Raw genomic sequence first — 26746 nt, 5'->3', positions numbered from 1 at the left:
TCAACACCAGGAACTATCAGCTTGCTAAGAACTCAAACCAGAGAAAGACAAAAAACTAGAAAGGGAAGGTATGGAGATCATTCTGTTCAAAGAATTTTTTTTTTTGTCTTGTAAAAATAATCGGCATCATATTGTCACTGGAAGAAAACCAGTCCTGTTAAAAATTCACAGTTCTATCACATAGTTAGTGAGTGTTCCAGGAAAAACAAACACTTTAAGCAAACCAAAACCTAATGAAAATAGAGAATACTATCATACAGCTCTTTACTGTAAAGTGACCCCTGGAACACACTGACCTTTGGTGGCTGTTTCCAATGACTACTGCTATATACATTTCCTTTCCAAGAATCTCCTTATTATTACACAAAAACTCTGACGCTCAGAAACACCTTAGGAAGAGAATAGTCTTCCACTTTGCCAGGAAAGTTTACAATGCACAGGAAAGACACAGTATGGTTTCAAACAAAGGTATTTCCCTTCAAATCCATTTGCTTTTAAGTATAATGATCTTCCCCTAGCTATATTGTCTTGACCTGATTTCACTGGTCTTAAGACTAAATAAAAAAAGACTTCAAGGCTCAAGCCTGTTTACTCTTTTCACAGACCATAAACTTGAACAGAAATTTGGGAAATGTATATTCCATACCTCACTGTGATTCTTGCTTAACCATTCCTTAATAGTGTTAAGGGCAATGACAGCAGCAGGCTCATTTGGAAAACCTAAAGACAGAAGAAATGAGAGATAAATAAATGGCACACACTTGTCTATACATGTAAGAAAACAAAAATCTGGATATTTCCCACCTTCCCCCCCTATTTTTTTTACTATTTTGGGTCAACTCCCTTCTTCACGGGTTTTAGGTAACATCAACTACTTTTTTTTTTTTTTTTTTTCCCCAGCTAAACAAAATGAAAAACTAGATTTTATTTTTTTTTTTAAACTCAAGTTAGGAAAGCTCCACCGCTCAAGAGAAGTAGAAACAATAGAGCACTTTACATGTGTCATACTAGGCTGGCAATAACATAACACATATATCACAGTAACAAATACTAGGCTTACATTTTGTGGCATGCAAGAAAAGTTCAGACGTTTCTTAGGGCATAAGGACTTTCTTAAGGCTTTCTTTCTTTAATCCATCTGTCAAGCAAAACTATACAACACTATGACCCCAATACCATAGGCCTTATAAAGATACAAATGTTTGAGCTAGAAATCTCTTAATTTATGAGCTAAAACATAACGAACAACTCTGAAAATTAAAGAATTCTTGAAACATAAGTGCATGAATATAAGACCTGATGTTGCATGATATACTAGCAATAGTAACTCCCCCCAGCACTAAACAATATCAGAAATCTTTCCAGGGATACAGACTTTTTGCTTTCGTGGTCTCTATCTATCAAATTTAAAGAAGCTTTATTACTTAGGCTGCCATAATTTAATTTTCCTTTAAATTCTTAACTTGAGGGCAGCAAATCATTTTTGTGAGGATTTAAAAATAAAAACCCATAAGCTGTATGAATAGCTCTCAGTAGGTTAGATTAATAGAACAGTCTTTGAAGAGGTGGAGCTGCAGGCACAGTGTACAAGCAAGCACCAGGGCTAGACAGAAACAGTCATGAAAATTGGCATACAGCTGTGTACATACAGCCTTTTTTACTTCATACATCACCCTCACACCATACACTGAAATGCAGACACTGCCAAAATTAGTAGATGTATCCAGCTTTTTGACCTAGCACATCATCCTCCAATCTCGTATCTTCTTTAACCCTTTTTTCAGAACCTGTGCACTGCTAGATTAGAAAAAAGTAATTTAAAAAAATATCTCTACCCTGACTCTCACCCCAAACCATTACTCCCTGTAACTGGATCCTTCAACAATTTTGTCCGGCAGCATGTGTACTGTTTTGAAGCGATAGATGACAACTATCCAGCAAGAGTAGCAAGTAAAATACTCACCATTTGAGTAATACTACTTAGAATGTGCACCCTTTGCATACATTTCTCAATAAAGCATACTTTTAAAATTTTTTGAAATCTTTTTTCTAGGTCTGACATGAAAAATTTCCTAAGATCCTACAAGTGTTACTGTGGATACTTCCACTGCTGCTGGGCAAATATATTCTTATGACATTTAATAATGCTGCTAATATCATCAAGACATATTTCTTACGACACAAACAAAACCCAGTGCAGGGACTTCCAACAGCCACGTTTTCATCACATAAAACAACAGATCTCTAAGCAGACTGTCTGCTCAAGTTAGTAATATCCTGTCTAACAAACTGGGACTTTGTTACAGAAATTCCGTACCCTGAGCGTGCAAGATCTGCCTGGACATACAGTGAACGCCATGCAGAGGGACAAATGTCTATTTCGGACAACTTATACACCATTGTTTACGCACTGAACAGTTTATTTTCAGAAAAATTCTCCCCCTAGCAAGATTAACTTTTCAGGCTTGTTTGCCCAAAACTGTGATAACGCACTAGTGATTTCATAGAATTTCTCCATAAATTGTACATTATTTAGAAAACCGCTGCCATACTAACCAATCTTAAGTAGAAGCTTATCTAGAAAACTGGTGTTCAATTACTCCTAAGTAACCACAATGTAAAGCAAATAGTTCAGCAAGCAAACCAAAAAGCCTTAAAGTCTGTGTACGATTTCAGAAAATATCTTGAAATCCATAGAAGCTTTTTATGACCAGTTACCTCCCCCCAAAAAAAATCTAATTAGTATTTTACACACATTTCTGGTAATTTTAATGAAAGGATTACCTTCCTGGCTTTATACAGAAGCAGGATGGAATTTAGCCTCTTGTTCATACCCCGCACCAGCACAAAAGACCCTGTGTCTCTGATTCTCGAACAGAAAAACATTTTGTTTTAGAGGACCGGGTTAAAGGGAGATAAAGTGAGATGGGATCTTTTTAAACATGTTGTTGCGTGGTTTTTATCTCTAAGCTACATTTCTCTGCCCATAACATTTCTGATCTGCTCCCATACATTCACCCGTCCCCCTCCCCCAATTCCTTTTCAGCAAAAAAGCAATCTCAGTGAGCACGTGGGAATCAAATTACTTCAGAGAAATGAGCTCGAGGAGCCTCACAGTTAACCGACTGCTGGAGCAGCAGCTCAGGCAATTCTGGCTAAAGGCTCAATTTCACAAAAGATAAAACAGGTAAAGTAATAAGAGTGACACTGGCCCATGTTACTGCAGTGAGTGCTCCTCCAGAATACTGAAAAGGACAAGGGCACAAAAAGGCGAAGAAGCATTAGCCGTGAGGTACAGGCAAGCGGTGCCTCCGTAGGACTTCACTGGGTTTATCTGGCTGGAGAAAAAGGGAGGGTTGGCAGGTTGTACGTCATGGATAAGCATGGGGTGAAGTGTGTAACCACCCATGCACACAGGCCTCTAACTTGGACTGGGCTTCCTACATCCTCCAGTGGCAAAGCCAACATTGTGGCAACTAATTCTGCTGCACCACAGAAATGGTGAAGGCTGTCAGGATCTACTCCCAACCCTTCAAGTACAGTGAATCTTAGAAGTGAGTGGCCATCATCTCTTGTGCCCCTCTCAGTTCAGAAGCCCTCCTTTGAAGCACTGTTTTATTCCTAACAGCTGAAGCCACAGTGGGTGCAAGCCTGCTAAGTCGATACGAACAAGGGTGTGCAGAGAGTCCTCGATGGTTTGAAAGACATGGTGGGTGAAGGAGAGATCCCATGTGGATGCCTGGCAAGGGCCGAGCTTCACTTGCTTGTTCAGCACTACCAACTCTGGAAAGCGTGTCAGTGTTGACTGTCTCCACGTGCCTGTCCCTCTGGCCATATGAGAAAAGGCTGTATCACAGCTGTGTCTCTAGAAACACTTGTTACTCCATCATCTTTGTGATTTGTTTGGAAAATGTAATGAAAGCGCTCACATCTTTGTTCAGTTGCTTCACAGCTAAAATATCACTCTAGACAGGACAGCTGCCTTTGTATACACCTTTAGAGAAGTGACTGCCAGCTTTAACACTGACTTGGGTACCAGCATCAGCCAAGCTACAGCCGAACTCAGAAACTCCCTCTTCTCCTCTTTATACACTGCTAATAGATGTATATACTCCTACGTTCACTCCCTAGGATGAATGACTGTGTCTTCATACTCCCCACTGCAAAAAAACCCTCCTCCTACCATCATAAAAAATACACCTCATCTGAACTCTACTGCTTTCTGTCCTTGTACAGATATTACCCACAGTGACAGCCTATGAAAGCTTTAAAAGGTCTTCAGACTTATGAGCTTCTGCACCTCTTTCCAGGACTTTACCACCTTATTCCTGGAAATTGTAACGCTGACCTGAGAAATGGCTGCTGAAATAAGCTGCACACTGTGCAAGTTCTCACAGTCGTCATGGCCATAATTTTCCAAAGGAGGAAGATCTGGCAGAATTATTTTGAAATATTTGATATTAAAAACGTGCTGTTTTAGAGAAGACTGTGGAGAACTGAGAAATATAATAACTGTAGAGATAGACATTGAAGTTCCCCTTACATTTTGTACTTAGTTCCCTGGAAAGCAACTGGTAAGAACATAAGTCCCTCTGTTTCATCAATGTATGGAAAAGATACGATGAATTCTCTGTTGTTAGACACTTTAAGTGTAAATACTCAGCCTTTTGTGCTTGGGGGATTTAGCAGAGAAACATTCACACTATTGTGAGTGTCTGTTAATGTATGCCTAATTTGTCTGTGCCGTATCTGAAAAATGTATACTGGAAGTTCTTCAATGAATAACAGTGCAACAAGGATTTTGTGAGATAAAATTAGCAGAAATTCTATTTAAGGGGCTCCCAAATTGTATGGAGATGCTGGTAGCTTCATTTGTCTCTTACTGTGCTCAGTCCAATGCTGCATCTTATTAAAAATGTCTAATTTACAATCAGGTAATTCCACCTCCCCATGAAAAGCCCATTAACAAAACGTAAGTACTAAATAATCAACCTTTAATATGATATAGCTGAAGATGATGATAACAGATTATCTCGGTTAGATTATAATACTAACAATCAAATGTCAATCCAGAAAATCACTTCAGTAGCTGCAGGGGTAAGTCTTACAATTTGTCAGTTTAACTGAGACGCCTAACATTTTCCATAAATCAACTCATTCTGGTAAAAAAAGGTCTGCATCTTTTTTTTTCTTTTTTTTTTTTTCTTTAGCAGAGCCTAAGTGTTAGACAGGTTTTTATTCATTTAAATTATGTTCCCTTCTCTATGGTTTTTGAAAGGCTCATCATCATCTTAATATTCTTATTTGCCAGTTTTAATGGTTTCATTTTGAAGAAAATCCTGAAAAGAACTAAATGCACATCAACACAAATACTCATTATATGTTTCTCATACTTTCTCAGAAAAATATCTACACTGGCATGTTTGTGCATATATCAAGATGCAACATTTTGCAGACTGTTCCTGTGTTCTAAAATCAAATCTGAGTCCCACTGTTTAATCAACATGACTGTCAAAATGTAATAACTTCCATCTATTTAGTTTATATATTTGTCAATTTTGTTTAATAATATATAAAGGATGTTCTTGGAACAGTAGCTCAACAGTCACATTTTTAAACTGTGGAAGTGTACTGAAGGCCCTATCTGCAAGTCCGTATGACAGAGCATTTCCACCATGCATCAAGTGTTTGCTATGTGGGAATCATCAGCACCAGATGGCGTGGAAAACAAAGACATCTCCCAGGTTTGTTATTAAAAAAAAATTTAAAAAGACACTAAGTTTTTATTCTGTATATGTTCTGAAACCCAGTATTATTATTATTGGTGCTACAAATGCTTTCCGAATCACAACAGACATGTGAACAACTGTGCTTCATTATGGTCATGTGGGTTAAGGCTAGCTATCGACAACACGCTAATCATAACACTTCAGCCTTATCACTTTATGACAATAAAAGGAAACAAATGAGATGCACAGCCCAGCATGCCTGAAGTAGGGTTAACTCAATACATTCACTTGTCCTTCAGCTGTGAGACTAGCAGTATAATCTTGCAACTGATTCCATATAATCATCTTGTCAAAGATATATTTTAGCAGTCAAAATTCACTCATGCTAGGTTGATTCTCATTGCCATGGTAAAAATGGCTTTTTTTGGAAGCAGAGAAGGTAGTATTCTACCAACAAGCTTAGGCTGTTGCTATTGTTGAGTTTTTTTTCTTTTTTCCTTTTTTTTCTTTAAATAACCATGGTCACATGGTGATTGGATAAACAAGCTGACAAGTTGCTAGCTTGATCATTTTCGTGGACACTCGCAAGCTGGAAAAGAAATGTCCATGTCCTCGTTTGGATCAGCTGCGTTGAAGACTAAACAGAAGAGCCATGAATCTTCTGCTAAATAACCTACCTTGCCTTACTGAACTCATTCAGCCAGAGAAAACCTTATTTGCTGTCCATTCAAAAAGCAACTCTGAGGAAGACAGTGAAATAACGTACTGCGAAAAGCCAGTAACCTTTCTGTTACCCCAGTTACCCCAAGAAACCAAGTTGCACATATTCACCGCATCCTTTGTAGACTGTGCTAGGGTAATTAATTAGCATGCATATAAAACGTCAAAGGTAAATGAGAAATTTTCAAAATGCATAAACAAAACATTCTTCTGAAGAGATCATTATATGTCTCAACTCCTCTCAAGTAAGGAACATCCCTTTTTATTTTCCTTGAGTGAAAAAATTCAGCAGCAACAGAAAAATACATACAGTTCCTGAACAGTGATTGCCAATTGCATTCCACTGCTGACGTGATAAAGAGGCAGCTGGTGGAAGATGGTTAAGAAAGAAACCCAAAATAAGTAGCAACTAATGCAAGAAACGGAGCATCTCTGCTGTGCTACAGTCACACAAGGCAGGTAGAGTACTGAAATGACAGAGAGCCCTTCTTCATCCACAGAAGTGCGTTGGGTAATTCAGTGAGATCCCCGATTAAGTCAACTAGTGGCAATTCTGGCACCAGGGCACATTATAACCCTCATGCAAGTCAGGCAATCCAAGACAAGTTGCCAAATGAGATGTACTTGCTCTCTTAACGGGGCTGGCTCAGCCCCAGCTTGTCAGAAAAGGTGCCCTGTGTGTGCTCATTGCTGTGCTGACTGACAGCAGTCCCTTGTTTGATCAGCACTGCAACCCACCTTCACTATCTACAGCTCAGTTGCTTTTTTTCTGTACAAGTTGCAAATCTGGACTCAGCTTACAGCTGCAGTTGAAGAGAGGCTTGTTACAAGAAGGTGGCTAGATGCAAGACTTGCATGCTTATAAGATGTCATTGCTGTTTCTCTGAAACACAAGATAGCATGCCAAACTTTACACTACTGTATTGATATAATCGGAAAAATACCTGCCATATAATTGTGTTAAAAGTGTCAGCTGAATATAGACATATACTGTAATTATTTAGGTCATGTGAGCACAGGCTTGCACTAACAAGTCTTTGGATTCACTAAAGAAAAACTAGATTTCAAGTTTACCAAGCTATTTGATATTTATTAGCATTGGGAGGAAAATAAAAACGCAAAGAAGTTCTACTGAAAACTCACACTCGGACTGCTGAAGAGGAATAGAGCTTCCCTCCGAGTACCAGACTGCAGGAGGAATTACACTGTGATTCTGCAGGAGAGCTGCGTATTTGCAAGAATTTCACTTTTCTGCAGCAGTCAGTAGATTTTTATTAGAAGTCAAGATTTTGGTTTCATTCTGTTTTCAGCATTTATAGGGAGTAGGCTTGCAGGGGGACCACATCATGGATATATGGGTTCTCTAACAGTCTTGTAAAAAAATATAGCAAGCAATACTCAGAGACTCTCTGGGAAGCAAACTGCTTCATAGCTGTGCTGTTTACTGTGCTACGTGATGGAGCATTTCTGCCTGTCAGGGTATTTCTAATGCCCACGTGGAACATTAAGGCTTCCAGCTGAGCATAACAGAGGAAACAGCAGAAAGATACCACCACAACACTGAAAGGGAAGAGATCTCACTACTCTGGCAATTAGCATTCTCATCTGGTAAGAGAAAGTATACACACTGCAAATGCAAGGGAACGATAAACTTGGGCAGGTAGTTTCATAATTATAAAATCTACCTATGAGAGTGTCTATGCAATGTTTGCGTAAATTACACAGCCATTTAGACACACATATGCAGCTGTTTGTGAGCTCAAGTACATAATTCTTCTTAAAACACTCTATACTAAATCCAGAATTGCTATTCCAGAAACAAGAGTTTTACAGAGAAACGTTAATTGAAAGATGTTTCAAAGTATACATGGGCCCCTTAATGCAGAGCATTTAATCTTCTATTTATCCATATATAGCAAGGAAGTTGTTTTTTTAGGGTGGCAACATAAACCAGCAAAAGTAATTTGAAACAAAGTGTAAAGCACTAGTCAGCTGTGAAATCTCCCATCATACACTGAATTGAACAGCAATGGGATATTGGCTTCATTGTAGTTACAATTCCAACAAGGTTAAACATTTATTCTACCCACTGTTTTAAATAAAAATGCCTTGTTCTCAACTGAAGCAATGTCTGGGGACTCAATCCTACCTTCCTCAAGTGCCTTGATAATGCTCCAGGAGATAAAAACTGAACAAAACCCCCACACCCACATCCTCTCAATTCCACTTGAAGCAGGTAGTTTTTCTAAAAAAAAAGTGGTCCAGTGCAGTGATGCTTAACCTTTACTGATCCTACCCCAGGCCCTTCTTGACACAGAGTGTCTCTAAGCACCGAGGGAAGCATAAGCATCCAGAGATCTGCTGTTCAGTAATAGGAATAAAGTAACGATCCCGGACCTCGCAAAGCCCGGTTCCCTATGGAAATGCATTTTGCAATTGATTGCAGGGTCTAATTGAAGGCTCGCCTGAAGTTGAGATATTCTCGACATGCTTCTCCCTGCCAAGTCCCTGAGGTCTACTAATGCATCTGCCACTACAGGCTGGGCAGGGGGAGAAGGGGGAGAAACTGCTATGAGAGGCTCTTTCTTCTTGCTGACGGGATCTTTGTGCAGACAGTGGGAGCTGGGAAAGTGCACTGAAGTGCAGCAGGTTGGGATGGAGGAAGAGGAGGGAGCACAGGACACCTCTTGCTGCAAGATAGGGTGCAGCATTTTGGGGAAGTGGGCTGAATCTGGCCGAGACAATATAAGGGCTGTTGGCTTCGCTGGAGCTCTCGGTATTTTCACAATAGGCAGCACATTGTGACAGGAGCTACAAAGACTTGAGGATACAGATGTATATAAGGGATGTGAGAGAAGACAAGCTACCACAGCAAAATGAAGGGAGATGACAGTGTAAAAAGTCTGAGAAACTTCAGAGGAATAAAACATACATAGGCAATGGACAAAAATACAAAGTCACATAAAGAAAACAAACAGTGTCTGCCAGCCCAGCTCTATCCTTTAAATCACTTCCACCACATTCAATTGCTCTGACAGATGCAACCCAGAGACCTAGGTGGATTATCTAAAACTAACAGAGTACTTGGTGAAGGCCATTCTTAGTACAAGAACAAACAAAACAATCTGACGTTATTTCTGCTGAAGCACAGTTTTATCTCCTCTCTAAGGGAAATCAAAGATTTTCTAAGAGCACATAAAGAAAATCAGCTGAAACAACATATACTTACTCCTTGTGGGGGAAAAAAAAAAAAAAAAAAAAAAAAAAAGATTTCTTTTATCTTTTGCCCCAAAGACATATATGGAAAAAAGTCATAAGGCAGGTTGGGTGAAAAAGCAGGATACTGTGTGGGGCATATTTAATCTACTTAGTTTACTCTTTTAACAAATACAGTATTGATTCTTGGTTTGTTTATACTATTCATACTGTGGATTTTTTTTCTGTGTTTTTTTTTTTGTTTGTTTGGTTTTTGGGGTTTTTTTTTTCTGCCTTTGCCAGTGATAAACCATACTAAAGGGTCACACAGACCAGCAGCTATTGTATTCAGGGAATCTACAACAGCTCAAAACTGAAATATTTCCAAAATAAACTGGAGTTCAAAAATGCCAGTACATTTTGGATGAACAGAGATGGGGGTGCATTTTATATCTGATGCTTCTGTTCTTCACTGCGCAGAAGGGCACTTCATACTACTTCAACATTTGCTACGTGAATGATGCTAAAACAAGTGCTTGTGCTCCAGGATGTTTGATTTGACACATCATTGCACTATCTCAACATTCTATGCATTAATTTTTTAAGAGGAAGCATTTTTCCTCCTTGCCTAGATGCTGCTTCGTTTCTGTAGAAGTCATTTGTCTGGCAAGAGGTGAACTCCATCTGAAAATACATATCCTTCTTTTTGTCCAGCGAGGGTCACAGTGCACCGTATTTGATTTTATGCTACTATATGTATCAGCAACTGGCCAATCTACTCTAGATACTTCATTTTAGTTTCTATTGCAGCAACTCTGTGAACAAAAATTACATGGAAGCCACCAGCAGTTGTTCAAACTTCCTCCCAACGCTGCACCAAAACTCTTTTTGCTTGTTTTGTTACCCGATATCACAGCAATATACACAAAGGAGAAACGTGATTTAGAAACAGTTTTAGGGATTGGATTAACAGGAAAAACTGGTTTAAGGCAAGGATAAAGAAAACTTGAAATTTAGAACACTGGTTTCAGCAAGCCTGACTAGTTACACCTGTGCATCTCATACTTCCGATGCTCTTAGCAAGTCCTCATATGCTAAAGAGTATAGAACAATTAGTGGGTAAAATACATAATCAACATAATCTCTTGGAAAAATCTTGACTCTTCTTCCACCGTATTTCTGTTTTTAAGGACTTGTTCACTCACATGCTGATTATATATACCTGCGTTAGCACCCCCTTATTGAAAGACTTCTCTTGACTGACAATCAGCCCCCAGCATCAGTTGCCTTTTAAACCCAACAACAGTAGTTGATCAACAAAATATACCAGATCTCATCAGCTTCTTCAGTGTGTCAAAAGATCACAGCATTAATTGTCAAACAAGTATTTTTTAAAAATATGATTTCTGCTAATGTCTCTAATTTGCATTTCACTCACAATTATGCATTTACTGAGTCTTGCATACTTCAATCAAAAAGGAAATTAAATAACTAGTTAATGGCACTTCCAATCCCACAAATTCAAATCCAATTTAGTCTTGATATGAACTTTAGGTCTTATTAACACTTGTTTTAAATAGCATTTTCAGCATGTAGTCTGACAAGTTGTCAGTGTGGTGGGTTTTTTTAATTATTTTTTTTTTTTTAAATCATTATACAAGCAAATGTGTTCTGCTTTAGCAAGTAATGGAAATTTCTAATGTTTAGAAAGGTTTAACAAACATCAACATTTCTGGTTAGACCAACATTGGTAAAACTGGTTTTAAAGTAAAATAATTGCATTATGCGAGATGCCATTCTTCAGGGGAAAAAAAGGAACGGAAAAAAGAAACGTTTTACATGTCATCTTGAACAATATTAAAATTCAGATAGGAGAAAGGCAAATGCCAATTACTGTAGTCAGAAGCAATGCCCATATTTGAAAAGAAGGAGCCTGTGCTATGGTTGGTTAGATCAAGTAGCGAAGGATATGGAAGACTAAGAAATTCTTTTGTCCAACAACCCAGTACAAATAAGAAGCTGATCTGGACAATTTAAATGTAAATTTCTTACCACCTGTCAGACAAGTGAGATTTAAAGACCTCCACTTAAAAAACAGGCATCTCCAACCTCAGTCTTTAAGTGAAAATTGACCTCCCACCTCAATTTCCTTGTAAATGTCGCCACGTGGCAGCAAAAGGGGCAGTTTATTCCAGCGCTTTATTAAATTTAGCTCATGTGTACACTCAGTATGAGGTGACCCACACTATGCCTGGGGAAAATGACACTTTCGAAGCAAATCTCCATGCTCCACACCGCAGCCAAACACAACTAATCCTCTTGGAAACATGACAACCCAGGTAGATTAGCAGCTGGCGTACGGAAAAGCATTTAAACTCATTGGACGGAGAAACCTCATTGATTATTAACCAATGAAGCAAAATAGGGAAAATAAAAGATCTTTAATTAGGGGAAATGCAAAAAGAAAGTGGGTCAGTTCAAAAGAGCTTTTTACATAATCAAAACGGAATGTAAGCCTTAGTCGAGCTTATGGAGCGGCTTGAGCTAATGTGATTTCCATTAATTTTATCAAAGGGTCCTCTCTATGTGCACAATTACATTTGAGATAGCTCGCATTAACACGACAGCTGCACATCTCCAGATTGTGAAAAATACCACTGCAATATTGAGTTGGCTCCAAAGTATTTCAGTGAATTATCGATAAGCAGTCACCACCCTCCACAGCACAGTCTTCCCCAAATCTCTGGCCACAGAAATCAGTAAAAAAACCCCAGAACTGCATGGAGGAGGGAAAACTATCACTGTATGGGACAAAATCCCTTAAAGCCCCATGAGCCCCTCTTGCAGGAGGTGGTAGAGGGGGTGATGTTGAGACTGGGATAGAGGGGGTGCAGGGAAGGCCTTTGTCTCTCTCTATCAAAACCTATTTTAACTGGTAGTAAATTAAATTAATTTTCCCCAAGTCAAGTCTGTTTGGTCCATTACGGCACTTGGCAAGTGATCTTCCTGTCTATCACGATCCACAAACATTTTCATCTTATTTTTTCCCTGCTGTCGTGATGAAGAGGAGGAGTAAAAGAGTGGCTGGAGGGGGTGCCTGGCAGGCAAGGCCAAGCCACCACACTACCACTGATTTTTCTGTCGTAAAATATTTTAATTATTCCATTTTTCTTCCACCAAAACACACAATTGGAAAGTCTGCAAAACAAAGTCACAATAACGTGCAGAAAAAACTTTTTAAAAGTCAGGGAAAGGAAAATTAAGCCATGAGAGTACTTATACTGGTGAGACCTGCATAAGAGTTTGTTCAAAAACAATCCAAGGTTTTGGGGATTTTTGTTGGAGGAGGGGGGGCGGGAATCTACTAAGACTTTTATAGTTAGATTTATAGAACTAACAGACTGTCACTCTGCAAGAAACAAAGTTGATTTTCATAAACCAATTGCTAAAGAAAGGAGCTCCGCAATAAAGCAAGAAAACTCACAGTACTGATGAGTCAAAACCAATGAGATAATACCTGTGCTTATTTGAACGATACGTATTTATGTATGAGCTTCTCAAAACAATCTCATGCAGCTTGATGCTTATGCAAATAAAAGCTGCTGAATTTGCAGTAACTACCTGGAGACAGAAAAAGAATAACAGACTGAAAGTTGGTAGGGTTATGCCACTGAAAGTCTGAACATTAGTCCTTAAAATGATTTCAAAAAGGAAACGAAGGTGTAGTCACTATCTAAAATAGTATTTTTTCTTAACTAACACTATTATTGATACTAATTCAGCCGTGTTAAAACCACCAATATGTCCAGCACTCGGTATTTAAAGTATTCCAGGAACAGAGGAAAAAATAGTGGTGGATATCCAAATGAAAGAAGAATGTCCAAAATTCAGAAAGTTCAAAGAATTATTTGTATTCCTTAGAAAATAGGAGATTACAACTAATCAAATGGATTTGAACAAACAGAAGGACTAATTGCTGCAACGTATCCAATTCACACAAACACGCAAAGAAGGGAAATGAACTTGAATGAAGAACCCCCCTCTCCAATAGGAATTTGGGAAAAATTTCTCTATACAGATTGAAAGATCAGAAAGGAGAAAAAAAAATGCTATGGATAGTAGTCAGACTAGCTTTTGTAAACAGTTTCAGAACTGCTTAGAACGCTCTTTGAAGAAAGACCTAGTTGCAGTAGTGCTAAGACAAAAGAGGAAATAATGAATGTGTAAGCTTCTGGGACATTTCTTGTGCTGAAATTTTAACATGGATCTTGTTTCCTATCAGATTCCACATACACCTTTCTCAGGTTTTGTGTATGTAAGAGTCGGATAATACCACTAGGTACACACTGATAATACCTGATGATTTCAAAGGATTGAGGTACTTCTGAAAACTCAGAAAACAAATGAAAAAAGCCCACACGCTAATTTTAAGAAGTTCAGAGTGTGGAAAAATATCCCCTTCAAAATCCAGTTTTAACAAAAGAAGATGCTACTCCCGTGAGCAGCTCACCTCTGTTCTGCAGGAGTTACTCCGCTCTCAGACCCGCTGGCTAAAATGTTTGTGTGAACGTCCTTTGCTTCGGTCCCAATCAAGTGGGATGAGTTGGCTTCAACAGTTTCCATCTAGGGTTGTTTTTCCAGCCATGCTCCTTGGGATTGAAATGGATTAGCAAGCAGGTGGACTGGCAGGCAAGGGGCGGCCAAGGGAATCTGTGGAGTAGAGCATCCTCACAGCAGATGGAACTGGAGTAGCCAAATAGTGCTTATACAGGATTATCCGGGTGTTTTGGTGGTGGTGGCTTTGGTTTGTTTGGATGTTTTTTAAAAGCAAAGTATCTTTTAAATAACTGCATCCAGTGCATATTGACGTGACAATACTGTCTTAAGCGCTGAAAATTATAGACAGATAATTCAAGACTGGATTGAAGCACATGATTATCTCCTAGCGTTTATTAAGTGGGTATTTATATTTGTTGTGGAGGAAGAGAGTTTCATCTTCAGTTCTGATATTTCAGGGAAAGAGAGAAGGCCTTATAATTTAGAGATCCAGGGACATTAATGTATTTAGTAGGCAGTGATAAAAGCAAGTAATAATTAGAGTAACCTACATAGCAGAGATCATACATTAAAAGTTACAAAATCAAGACCACGCTTGAAATTCAGGCAGAACCATTTTGTTTAGTAAGTAGAAAACCAGTGAAATATGTTGACAGTAAGAGTCATAAAAACAAATAATAAAAAAAAGTAGATTAAAAAAAGATTGTGGAGGTAAGAAAAAACATAAGACACCAAGAATGATAAAACGTAGAGGCAAGGCTGAAATATATTCAATGCAAATATCAAGGTGACCTCTTCCTAGCTGGAAGCTTTGATACTGTGAAACTTCAATAATTGGTGAAAATTGGTCTATTAAGTAAACATAGTTCATTATCCAATGTAATTTTTTTAAAAATGAGATAATTTCTTGAAATCATATGTTATTTAAAAATAATATGTGTTTATGAACTACAAGTCTATGTTTTATCGGTATAAGTGCTGACAGAGAAACATTTCTATTTATTCCTTTTCAGAAAGTGTTCAGCATAGTTAAGGTTGGCATAAATGCCATGTAATCAACACGGGAAACTCCAAAGAAGGTCAACCACTAGGAAAAAAATCTTGAAAACATGAAATAAGCTAAGAAAGGACTCAGGAGTTTCTTTACCATCAAATGCATGAAATTCCACAACTAGTATATCACTGACTGCCCTTGGTGAGACAATTTTGAATATGCTGGCATTATTAAAGAAATTCAACGGGAGAGCAGTTACATATTTCCATGCCACTTGTGCACAGTTTCGAAAAGCAACAAATGAAAATATGCATGGTGAGATAAAACCTTGTGTATGCACATAAATTAAACAGCTAGAGATACTCGTACATTCAAGTTTGTCAGTTGTACATTCTCCACTTCTTGGCTGCCAAGCACGGTAAATACATTCACTGCTTCTGATTACCTATATTCAGTAAAATGGTGACAACTCATTAATCAGGCCACACAACAGCGAGACTAATATAAGGTTCCACAACCCGAAAACCTCATTAGGAATGACACGGAAGCATTGCCAATATGCACCCTCATTATCTGCATCATGGCTGACAGCTTTCATTAGAAGGGAGCTTTGAGTCTCACATCTTCCTTTGTGAAGAGCCTACTATATATCAGTAAACTATTGCTTTACTGAAAACTATAAAATTAGAACTTATGGAGTCGACAGCAGGATAAAATAGAAGATTCCTAGAGCACTGACCAGCATGGTCAGCATGTAAGTAGCATCACTCTTTTCTTCTATATTGTACTTAGTACTGCGGAAAATGCATCAACTTTTCCTTCCTTTCTCACTTCGGGAACCAGGCTTTATTTTTCTAAAAGGGACAAAATCACCTTCTCTTAATTAAGCGATGCCTATTTAGCAACTGAATTGTTCTTTTCTCTTAATCCTAAAGCCAGAAAAAAAAAAAAAAAAACAGAAGACTACAATCAGCTAGCAAATATAGCTCAAAATGTTGTTGCATTTACGGCAGTAATGATCCTAAAGGCACTCCGTTTAAAAAAAAAAAAAAAAAAAGGTTCTGGACTCATAATGGTCTGTGATATTGTGTTTACCAGCTACAACAAAAAGAATGGTTAAAAACCTTTCAGTGGCATAATGCTTAGCACCTATTATGGACACAAGCATAACTACCTTACAGTAATTAAAGGCATAAGAAAATGATTAATGTTCCGAAGTCATAAAACTGCATCAGTTGAAAAGCTATTATGATTGCACTGTCTACAGCGCACAGCCTACACTGGGCAATTTACACTGATACGCATTCTGCATAAAACTGGTACTAATTTTTTTTCCAACATTGGATAATGAACTGGTACATAAAGCTTAAACTATGCACCACACACTGGTCACCGCTGGAAGAGTCCATTTACTCATACCCTAAGGATGCAACTGTTTTTTTTAAGATTAGGTTCTAGATCTGCCTATTCTGTATTTTTCTCATCAGAATGCCAAACAGTTCACACTGCAATCTTCCCCATTTTAGAAATACGCTTTTGACCATAAAAACTGAGAAACAGGAAAATGGATACAGAAAACATGCTATCCCTGGCTGCCAGCTGGAACAATGTGCTGACATTTATATTGGCTCTTATTTAGCTCAGAGATGTCTGAACCGGGCCCTCTCCATGCAGGATCAGCATAACATTATTCACATCGAACAGCACCTTCCTCAACAAGTGACCTGTAAAAGTGCTACTCAGTTCGACTCAGCAAACCAGAATTTGTTTTTTTGACAGAACAAGTCACAATGTGTGATGAAAGATGATATGTTCCATATGGGATACTTCCAACTTCTTGAAAGTGAAGGTTTAATGTTCTTATTCCAGAGAGAAATGAAAACAGAAGGGGACAGAAAAGTTTTCTGCTGCCACAACATCACATACAGTAAATTATTACCCTATAAATAGTATTATACATTATTTCTGTTAAAGGGTTCTTTCAAACATAACAGAGAGAAGGGAAAAGGGAAAAAAGTGATATGCTGTATTGTCCAAAACTAAATTGGAAAATGATAAATACAGTTTATCATCTAGTAGTATATACAAAAGCAAGAACTTCACTCTCTCATATATAAGTAATATATTAAAGGAATGAAAAGAGAGACACATACAAATAGTTTACAAATCACACTTTAATGTTCATTCCGAGGGGCTAGATACTCTTTCAAGAAAAAGTAAGATAACAAAGTCTTCCCTGCCCCAAATGAACATTATAAAAAGAGTATGATACATTGGACCACAGTTCTCCTCTACTGAAGCCTACTGAAGTTAGAGCCAAAGCGAACAGGGTCAATTACAGAAAGATACATCTATGCCTCTAAATGCAGCGGGATATTTCACTGCTAGTGCAGACCACTATAGCTTCTCTGAAACCAAGGTATGTTGACTTACTCCAGCATGAATTTAGCTCTGTTTCCATTTTAGTTACCAGATGAAAACCTAAAATCAGAGCAGTAGATAGTATGAAGAACATTATTATGAACAGGTCAGTTAAAACAGTGTGTCATATTCTAAATCTAACCCTAAAAGCCACACACGTGCTGTAACATTCCATGAAAGGAAGCAGCTAACTAAAACATCTGCTAAAAGATCTCAAGTTTTTTTCCATAGTTGACCGAATAACTTTAGTTCTTTAGGCTGCTATTTCCCCATTCCATCTGGAAGCAGCCTAGGTCCTACTCCCTGGGACAACTTCAGAGTCTAGCTATCATCACTCAGACCAGCTGGCAATAGCCATTGCTGTGACAGGCTTCTCGTGCAGCAGCCGTAACGCCCCCACCCCAACCAAGGAGCCATCGTGGTTCCTTACAGGATCAGACGCAAAATCACTCCTCACAACATAATTCAGGTTGTGCTCTCTCCAGGGAACCTTGTAAGTCACTGCATGGTGACACCGCCTCCTCAGGACTAATCCAGGTGATCCCCGTCCCACAGCAGCGATCAACGAGGTACTGGGGGGCACTCAATGACCTTTATTGCACCCGCCAAAGCCTAGCGCCGAGAGCGAACAGTTTGTTTATGGGTGGTGCTGGTGACAGGCACACCAACAAATCCCCTCGCTCAGTCTAACAGGGTGAATTGAAAGATTAAGTCTGTCATGCTGGCACGAGGCCTCATTTTTCTTCCGTGCTACGTAGGTCGCCCCCTTCCCGCAGCTTGTATTTGATTGTGATTAATTTGTCAAGGCTGGCTATAGCATGGAAATGAAGAAATGGATTGCCAATTACAGTTAGTCTTCTCACAGAATACCCATCGAACCGGTGCTATTCTGCAGTAGTGACAGCTCAGAAATAACCTGAATTCAGCTCTATTGAGCAGAAACCCGACCCAAAGTGTATTTTAAAGCAGAAGGTGACTTCCCACCCCCGCCCCCCCCCAACCAGCTCTTCAGTAAATGGTTGACTTCTATCCTGTCTGCCTGGCAGGTACACAAAAAGGCCATCCACATTTATTTTTGTAGTCACCTTGTTAAGATGTACTGAACTTCTGACTTAACACTCTTCAACAAGGTGCACATTTGTTTCTGAATACCTCACCCTGAGTAAGCCTGAAGGGGAATTTTATATGTATACCATTACTGCTAAGTAAACAAAGCCAGCAATGATTCTCCTCTGCACAGAAGCTCTTAAAAGCATTCAAACTTTCTCATGAGCAGTACTCACAGAAAGATAAATTCTGACTCTTGCTGTGTTTCCTCCACAGTAAACCTCACGTGTTCTCACAAGCTGTTTAATATTTAATTGATCTAGACAACTAGCTTAAATTGAATAACCAGATTCTGATTGATTAATGAAATCAGAAACAATTCCACAATGACCTGATTTTTTATTAATAATTATTAATATGGAATTTGATAAATAATGCCTCAGTCGCAGCAATGCATGCATGCAATTAATTTTATGCACTGATACAACCACCAGAAAATTACTCAAGTTGCCTAAACTCAAAGCATGTGTACAAATCTCACTTTCTATTACCTTAGAAATTCAGTTAAAAAGAAAAAAAACAAGTCCCTTTTCCATCAAGCAAATTCAGACAACTGTAATAGATGCTCCCTTCCATTGTGGCAATTCGCTGTGTTTTATACAATTGTGTTGGGTATCACACCTTCAGAGAGCAGAAAGGTGAATGTGTTTCCAACAGGCAGCAGCACACAATGGCTTTTAAATGCGTTCTGAAGTAAAAAAGGCACAACTCCCTTCCAGTCCCAAGGTGGCCTTCCATTAGCACAACCACCACCAAGATCTGTGGTGTGCAGAACCGCAAAACATGTCTTATAAACAGGATCCTGGCTTAGACACAGGATTAGTCATTCATTACACTGAATCATCTGACTTTGCTATTCTTTCTCTGCCTCAGCAGCAGTTGCCCTTTCCAATGATATATGGTAGCATTCCTATCTAAAAAAGATGCAGAAAAAAAGGACAACACAGTGAACGACCCTTAGAGGCAGAAACACCTTTAAATTGCCTTTCAGGTACTTTGCTGAGACTCAGAATAGCAGGTCTATACTGTTGATATTTTCTTTCATTTCAGGAGAAAGTATTTGCCCTAACAGCAAAGCATTTTTACCTTTCAAAGGCCACCTAAACGACCCAATAATCTCACACATACTTCTTCCACACTTCTTGGGAGTAACCTTTGGACACTAAACATATGAAGGAGTAAGATCTTGGTAATGTACATTTATGTATATGGTAACTTTCTGTATACGTACTGGAGTAGTATTTAGGGTCTCCAACACTAACTAGGCCCATTAGGATATGTATCGTAAAAAATACACAGTAAGAGACAATGTCTGCTATGGAGAATGAAAGAGAGGACAAATAAGGGGCAGCTCCACAATATTCTGTGGCCGGACCTATCCCTGTGCACGAGAAATAAGGAAAGAATGAGAAAGAGGAGTTGTTTTTCTAGGGCATTTATTGTCTAATGCAGTCACAGAAGTTCAAAAAGATACAGTTAATAACTTTGTGGTAAAACAAATTGATATATGTCACACCACAAATATTATTCCTAGTCAACTTTAATGTCTTGGCTTTTAAAAGCTACTTAAGGACACACAAGCACAGACTAGTATGACTATTCTGTTCTCACAGAGTAAATTCTAAGCTGTGAGTGGGATTCAATATTAACTGAATACACTTAAGACTTTTCAAACGTCAGATGAAACAACTGTACAGTATTAAAATGACTTTGGGTGATGAACTAAAAATCTTAACCTAGGCACTTTTTAGATCTTTTTCTACCGTTAAAGTATAGAGAATGTGTGTTGTATAACTAAGATTATATACAAGAGTAGTTATGCCACAGTGCACGGGTAAATGAAACCGCTGCTAATACGACACACATCAGCTCTAGTACAACTTCTCAAACCCAGAAAGAGTTTTACAGCTGTCAAGACGATATCTATTCTTCTTTAACTAGATTAATTTTATATTAAGTTCCTCCTTTCAAGGAAGCTGAGTCACATCATGAAGTTTGACTGAAACTATTAAACTAGCTATCTTTTTACAAGGTGTTCTTTTCACAATGTGTTTAAAACTCAGAGGGAACATACTTCATATGCAACATTTTCTGTAGAAATGAGAAGCCGTGAAAAAGATGTTCTTGTAATTAAATGTAGTGTGACAATTTAGTAATCACAAATATGGTTAAAAGACACCCACAACAGCACAATGTTCTCCTTTTGCAAAGGAAACCTGCTTTGCCATAGCACCTGGTGAGATCTCACTAAGGAATCTGAGGTCATGGTGTGATTCCCTGATATGAATCTTACTTGTCAATGCAGAAAACACCTACGAAGCTTGGAATCACAGAAAAACCCAGGTTGTAAGGGCTATGGCACCTCTGGGGGTCATGTGGTTTAATCTTCTGCTCAAACTTGGATGAGGTTACTTGAGGGTCTCAGAGAACCCTGAGAGAGCACACCTTTGTCTTTGCTTCTGAATGCAGACTTCTCAAGATGCAATAGCAATGTACAGAAGTAGTCATGAATAGCAATATACACACCTAACTGGTTGATTTAACTATATGAACAGGCATCCGAATGATTAGACTAGTTGCTACTAGTCTCTTAACTCCTTGAGACAGTAACTTTTAAGTTATCTTGGGCCAGTTCATTCCTTTATATACATTTAAAGCTAAATAAAGTGAAACTGCGTAATGCTGAAATTGGGCATCCTTCTGCTGCTGGCTTCTTCCACAATGTTGTAGTATGTTCCACAATCATTAAAGCCAAAGCAAACAGTGGAATTCACTAACAGATTGGTCTCCAAGTTTAGTCTTAGAGACATGCTCTTTTCTGAGGAAAGGGGCAAGATTACATCAAAGAACAATTTTGGAAAGCGATAATTGGGCCTTTTACCAAGAACTATTTCATATTTCATGTATCACATTAATTTGACGTCTCCAGGACAAGGTCCGTGTATCTTTATTTTCATATTTAAATTAATTTCTTAACAAATTAGCTCCAAAGAGCTTTAGCCTTTCCCGACTGCAAAGCCATAGAACAAACATGTAAGATTATCTTGTTGACATCAGCCAGGAAAATTTAGGAAAGGGAATTAAGTGATACTGTTGGTATATAACAATACAGAGCTTTAACTTTCATCACTGTAATTGAGCCATTCTTAATTCTTTGAATGGAAAACCACAAATACCAAAACAAACACTGTAACTGACTAGCCGAAGCCCTCTTTGTGATATCAGCAATATGTTTTCTGAATACCAGAGATCTTTTCCAACTCCTTTATGCTTTGCAGAATAGTTTGCCTGGAGAAAAAAAAAAAAATCCAAACAAAAAAAACCCAAAACACAAAAAGTGAAAGGAAAAAGGGGAAAAGCACCCAAAGTCCAATGTGGTTTTGATGACTTTGGAGATGTTACTGGGTTTTCTTCAACAGTATTCAGATACCCATATAGCTCATTGCAAAAGCAACTAGACATGAGCCATGCTAGGAGCTTCAAGATGTAAGCCACTATGAAATAAGAGCAAGAGAGAACACAGACAATTCTTTGCTGCAGAGTAGAACCAAGACAGTGAGGTCAAAGCGTGTGGGCAGAAGTTGCAAGATTGAAGGGGGCAATTAATATCTGTAAATATAAACTCCGAGCACTGAGCCTAACAAAGGAGCCAGGCTTTCCAGGCTTTACAAAGCCTTAAGTTCTTCATGCTTCTGCTGATTTTAAAAGGAAAAAGTAACTACATAGACTCTCTATCTCTTCCTAAAAAGAAAAGGGAAAAGACAAAAAGGGAGGCCATGAGGTAACTGAGTATTCAGCGTTCAACAGTCTAAGCTTTTAAAGGGAAATTTTTAAGGACAGTCACTAAATGCCATTTTAATGAAGGACAGGATTTGTCCTCTAGTATTCAGGGGAAATGCTGGAAGTTGGACCAGTCAGCAAGAACTTCAGAATAGATAAAATTCTAGACCGTCTAACTAAAATATCCATAAAATACCAATTTCCACTGAAAAAGAGAGCTTATTAAGTCTCTCGTCTGGAAATCAAGTTTGAGCTTCTCCTTGCTAAATACATCATATGAATGTTAATTTTAGACTGCTGAGAGCTCATTGATTTACACTTTCCAGTAATAATTTTTTTAGTATTTAAAATATGTGAGGAGACCAATTAGTATCATGGACACTACACTGTCTGAAATAAGAACACTGTTAAATAATACATGCAACAAATTTTTATACAAGTAGTAATTAGATTTCTAGGATTACTTGAATATTATAATAGTCATTTCATAGCTGTTACTATTATTAATTTTAATAATAATCTCAGTTAACTGGTGATCAGTCCCAAAAAATGAATTATTGTATATCTTCATTTTTGCTAAATATTACATTACACAAATTATGGAGTAAATAACAAAATGCAATTAACTTCCCAATGAGTTACAAGAAATGACTTTAAATGACACAGTAGTGTCAAAAAGTTGATTCAGTCTGAGTTGAGGAATGAGGAGCTGCTGATCAAATTAAAAAATTGACTTAGTTAAGAGACAAGCTTCTCAATGAGAACTTTCCTTATGTGACCTATGGGATTTGATCCCCGCCCCCATCACAGAGAATTCACATGATCATATCCATTTCTTAGGTCACCATAATTGACATCACAATATTCAAATGCTGATGATCACATACCACATCAGGCCATTGTGATGGTTACTGGGACTCAAAGCACCAGACTGGAGATAAATACAGGACTGCTTTGTTGTGGCTTATTACACATTTGTGTTTAGTGGCTCTGAAAAACTTGAGGGTAACTCCTTCCATCGAAAGATGACGGTGCAACCTTTATTAGAACCGCTCATTAAAGAAATACATATTTTAGGAATGAAACACCAACAGAAAATGAGAAGAAACAGATGGGAAAGATGGAAATAGATTGCCTCAACCTTTAGCCCTGTGTCAGGAATTTATTCCGCCTTTGAAAACATTTGGTTTAGTATTCTGACTCAGATTTTCAGAGAGCTTTTATAATCCTTCACTAGTGCACCTGTCAGTTAATCCCTTGTTATAATCTATTTTGGATCACCTCACGGGGAGAAGAGCTGATGGATACGGTCGCAGCACTCTGTGGATTGGCAGGATGAATCGTTCTTTGGATACTGAGGAGGACGAGCTGGAGGTCAGGACAGCTGTGACACAAGCTGGCACTAGACCAAGGGACCTCTCTCCCCAGATAAAGACAAAGCAGAGCAGAGGATCTGCGATACATCCCTGTATCCTGCCTTGAGAACCTATTACATTAATCTATTTCCTATACACACTGCATACTTTACTCTTTTTAAAATTTTTTTCTTTCCTTGCCTTCTAAGATTGCTTTTCAGATTCTCCTTTAGCAAGACATAATAAATTTAATTTTGCAATGTTTTGTCATAACCAGGCCAAAATCTAAAAGTAAGCATAAATGGCCTGCTTCTAAAAGAAACAAGTTGTAGTCCAATGTAATAAAGGTGTTTAAAATGTGGTGACCCTGTGCATTTCCACTGCCTAAATCACTGCAGACATTCTGCACTTTCACAGCTATTTGTCTTTCTCTTTCATTGTATTTTTTAAAAGAAATGCAAACATACATTCATAACAAAACCTAAGAGCTGCCAGTATCTTTTTTTCTCAGAAAGGACAGATGATATCAGTTTAGTGAAAGTCAAGCTAAGGTAAAATATACAGCTATGCTGATGTAGAGACAAAAAATACCAACTGGAGATTTCTCTTAAAGTTTTATATCCCCCCCCCCCTTTTTTTTTCCTCCCTTAAGTTTAAAATAACATTTTAATACTTGCTTATGTTGCCAGAGAGCAGTTTATGTTGCCAACATCAGTATCTAGGAACAGAAGCCAAACCATGTATTACTGTAAAACAACAGTAAGAGGGTAACAAACAGGTGTGCGCAGAGCATAACATCTTCAACTCCTTCCATATGTAGTCCAACCCATAATTATCTCTCAACAGAGTACTGTGATAAACATGAAAATTCCTGTCTTATATCCATCTGCAGAGCCTTGTTTTAATTTTGCAGTTCATAAGGTTTGCAGTACCATATCAACCACCCTTTGTTCGCTTCGCAGGCTGCAGACACCAGAATTTGTGGATAGCTTCTTAAAAACATGATAACGGATTGCTCTTCCATAAAATCTACTAAAGAAAGTAGCTGGTTTTTTTTGTTTTTTTTTTTTCCCTTCTGGCAGTACCTCAGACATAACAAGATGGTAATTATGGGGAAAGTGGATGTGCAAATGGTGATTCCCTGTGTATGAGGCGAAAATCTGACACACTACAGCCTAAAGTAACACTCTTTACCCTCTGGACTACAGATCTGTCTGTAGCTTTATTTTTATCACTTTTAAAAAATTGTTTTAAACAGTAAAATTGAAAAGGAAAAAAGAGGCAAAATGTAAGAAAATCCCTAAAAATCTACAGAAAAGCCGTAATAAGGTTAAGATTGCACTCTCACTTATGTTTGCATGTTACTGAACAGCTACTGAGGATTTGTCACTTGATACTCCAATATCTCCCTAATGATATGGGAGTGACACAGCTCCTCTGTCCTCTGTACTCCTCCTGAAGCCATTTTGTTTATGAAACTTCATGCTCTTGATATAAAGGAAAGCATTTATTGCAACAGAGGAGAGTAACCCAGGAATCCATGGGGAAATGAGTCTTTACAACCTTTGCTTTCTTAAGACTGATTCTCAGTTTACAAGCATATTATAAGTGACAGGGATCTCCTAGGAAAAGATAGCACCACTTGGGTTTTTTTTCCCCCTAAAATGTCTGTGAGTAGACCCTTACCTGTTTTGCAGTCCTTACAAACATTCAGCATCGGTTGCTTTCAACTTCATCTTTTAAAGATTTAATCCCTCATTTGAAGCTATCAAACTTCTAAAACAAAGATCCCTCCTGAGTGAATTTGTTGCCAGCATGCTTTAAATAGGAGCACATTAAAAATGAAAGTTTTGACTCCTGGCACGGTGCCTTAATGGCAAAAGGGCTTCGCGCAGCTTTAACTTGTTCAAGCTGGAACATCCACAGTGCTGGGGGTGGAGATGGAGTGTCAGGAAAGTGTTTGGGGAAGAAAGGCAGACCTTTCCTCTGTCCAACACCCTTCTCATGAAAAGCAATCCGTCCTTAGCCAAAACCTCAGAAAGAGGCTTGCTTGCTTGTTTTCTTCCCAGTTTCCTTTTTATGGGAGAAAAGGAGTACTCTGCAGTGATGCAAATAGGAAAGGATTGCTCTCCAGAGAAGTGTGAATACTCTCTCCTAATAATAATAGAAAAGGCAAGCAATCTATGCATTTACAATGATTTGGAGTAGAACGCAGTCCAGATTCTTAAATTGGATACACTCAGCTGATCTCCTGAAAATTTGTACACTTCCATTTGGAGGTGAAAGTCAATTCTCAGCCAAGGGTTTTTGAAAGGACAGCATTTGTTCGTATGGATCTGAGGTGAGAAATCAAGGCTGTGTGTTCTTTCAATAACATTTTATTGGGATAGTCCAGTGTTAACTGCACAATACATAAAGCAACAGTCATCAGTTAGGCCACCAGGAATGAAGTTGATCCACTTGCTTGTCTAGACATTGACTTTATCTAAAGGAATGTGCATGTATAGACAGGGAAAAACCCAACAAACCCAGAAAGATGAAAGCATAGCTTTATGGGTTTTCAGTCTATTTTACACCTCAAACATATTATGCTGTATAATTTTAGCACGGCAACTGGTATCAAACATTCTCAAAAATACTGAAGCAGGGTTGCCTGTTAAGTTACTACACCTGAGAGTCTGGAACGACGGAAGTATTTTTTTCATTGAGGGACAGAAAGTATTTATTAAAACGTAAACAGTAAAATCAGTTAGAGATTGTATTCCTGAAATAAATAAAAAAGCAGTGTCCTGGTTCAGCTAGGATAGGGTTAAGTTTCCCCAGCAGGGAGGGGCAAGGGATCTCCAGGCGGGTTATTCATACCATGCTGATACAAGGTCCGGTGCAGC

At 38.3% G+C, this 26746-nt stretch overlaps 1 protein-coding gene across 5 annotated transcripts in view; it reads right to left on the bottom strand.

The window, feature by feature from the left end:
- The window catches only part of MACROD2 (MACRO domain containing 2), an 887639-nt gene that overhangs the window by 264952 nt on the left and 595941 nt on the right, over positions 1-26746 (bottom strand). For all 5 annotated transcript variants that reach the window (XM_026844750.1, XM_026844753.1, XM_026844751.1 and 2 more), the window contains exon 7: positions 647-720. In XM_026844750.1, the coding sequence (XP_026700551.1) occupies positions 647-720 (74 nt within the window). The remainder of the gene's footprint in view (positions 1-646; positions 721-26746) is intronic.

The sequence above is a fragment of the Athene cunicularia genome (genome assembly GCF_003259725.1).
Source record: "Athene cunicularia isolate RWA chromosome 3 unlocalized genomic scaffold, athCun1 chr3_part1, whole genome shotgun sequence".
In the NCBI taxonomy this organism is placed as follows: Eukaryota; Metazoa; Chordata; class Aves; order Strigiformes; family Strigidae; genus Athene; species Athene cunicularia.
The sequence above is the reverse complement of the archived record's forward strand: the minus strand, read 5'-3'. Positions and strand labels throughout refer to the sequence as shown.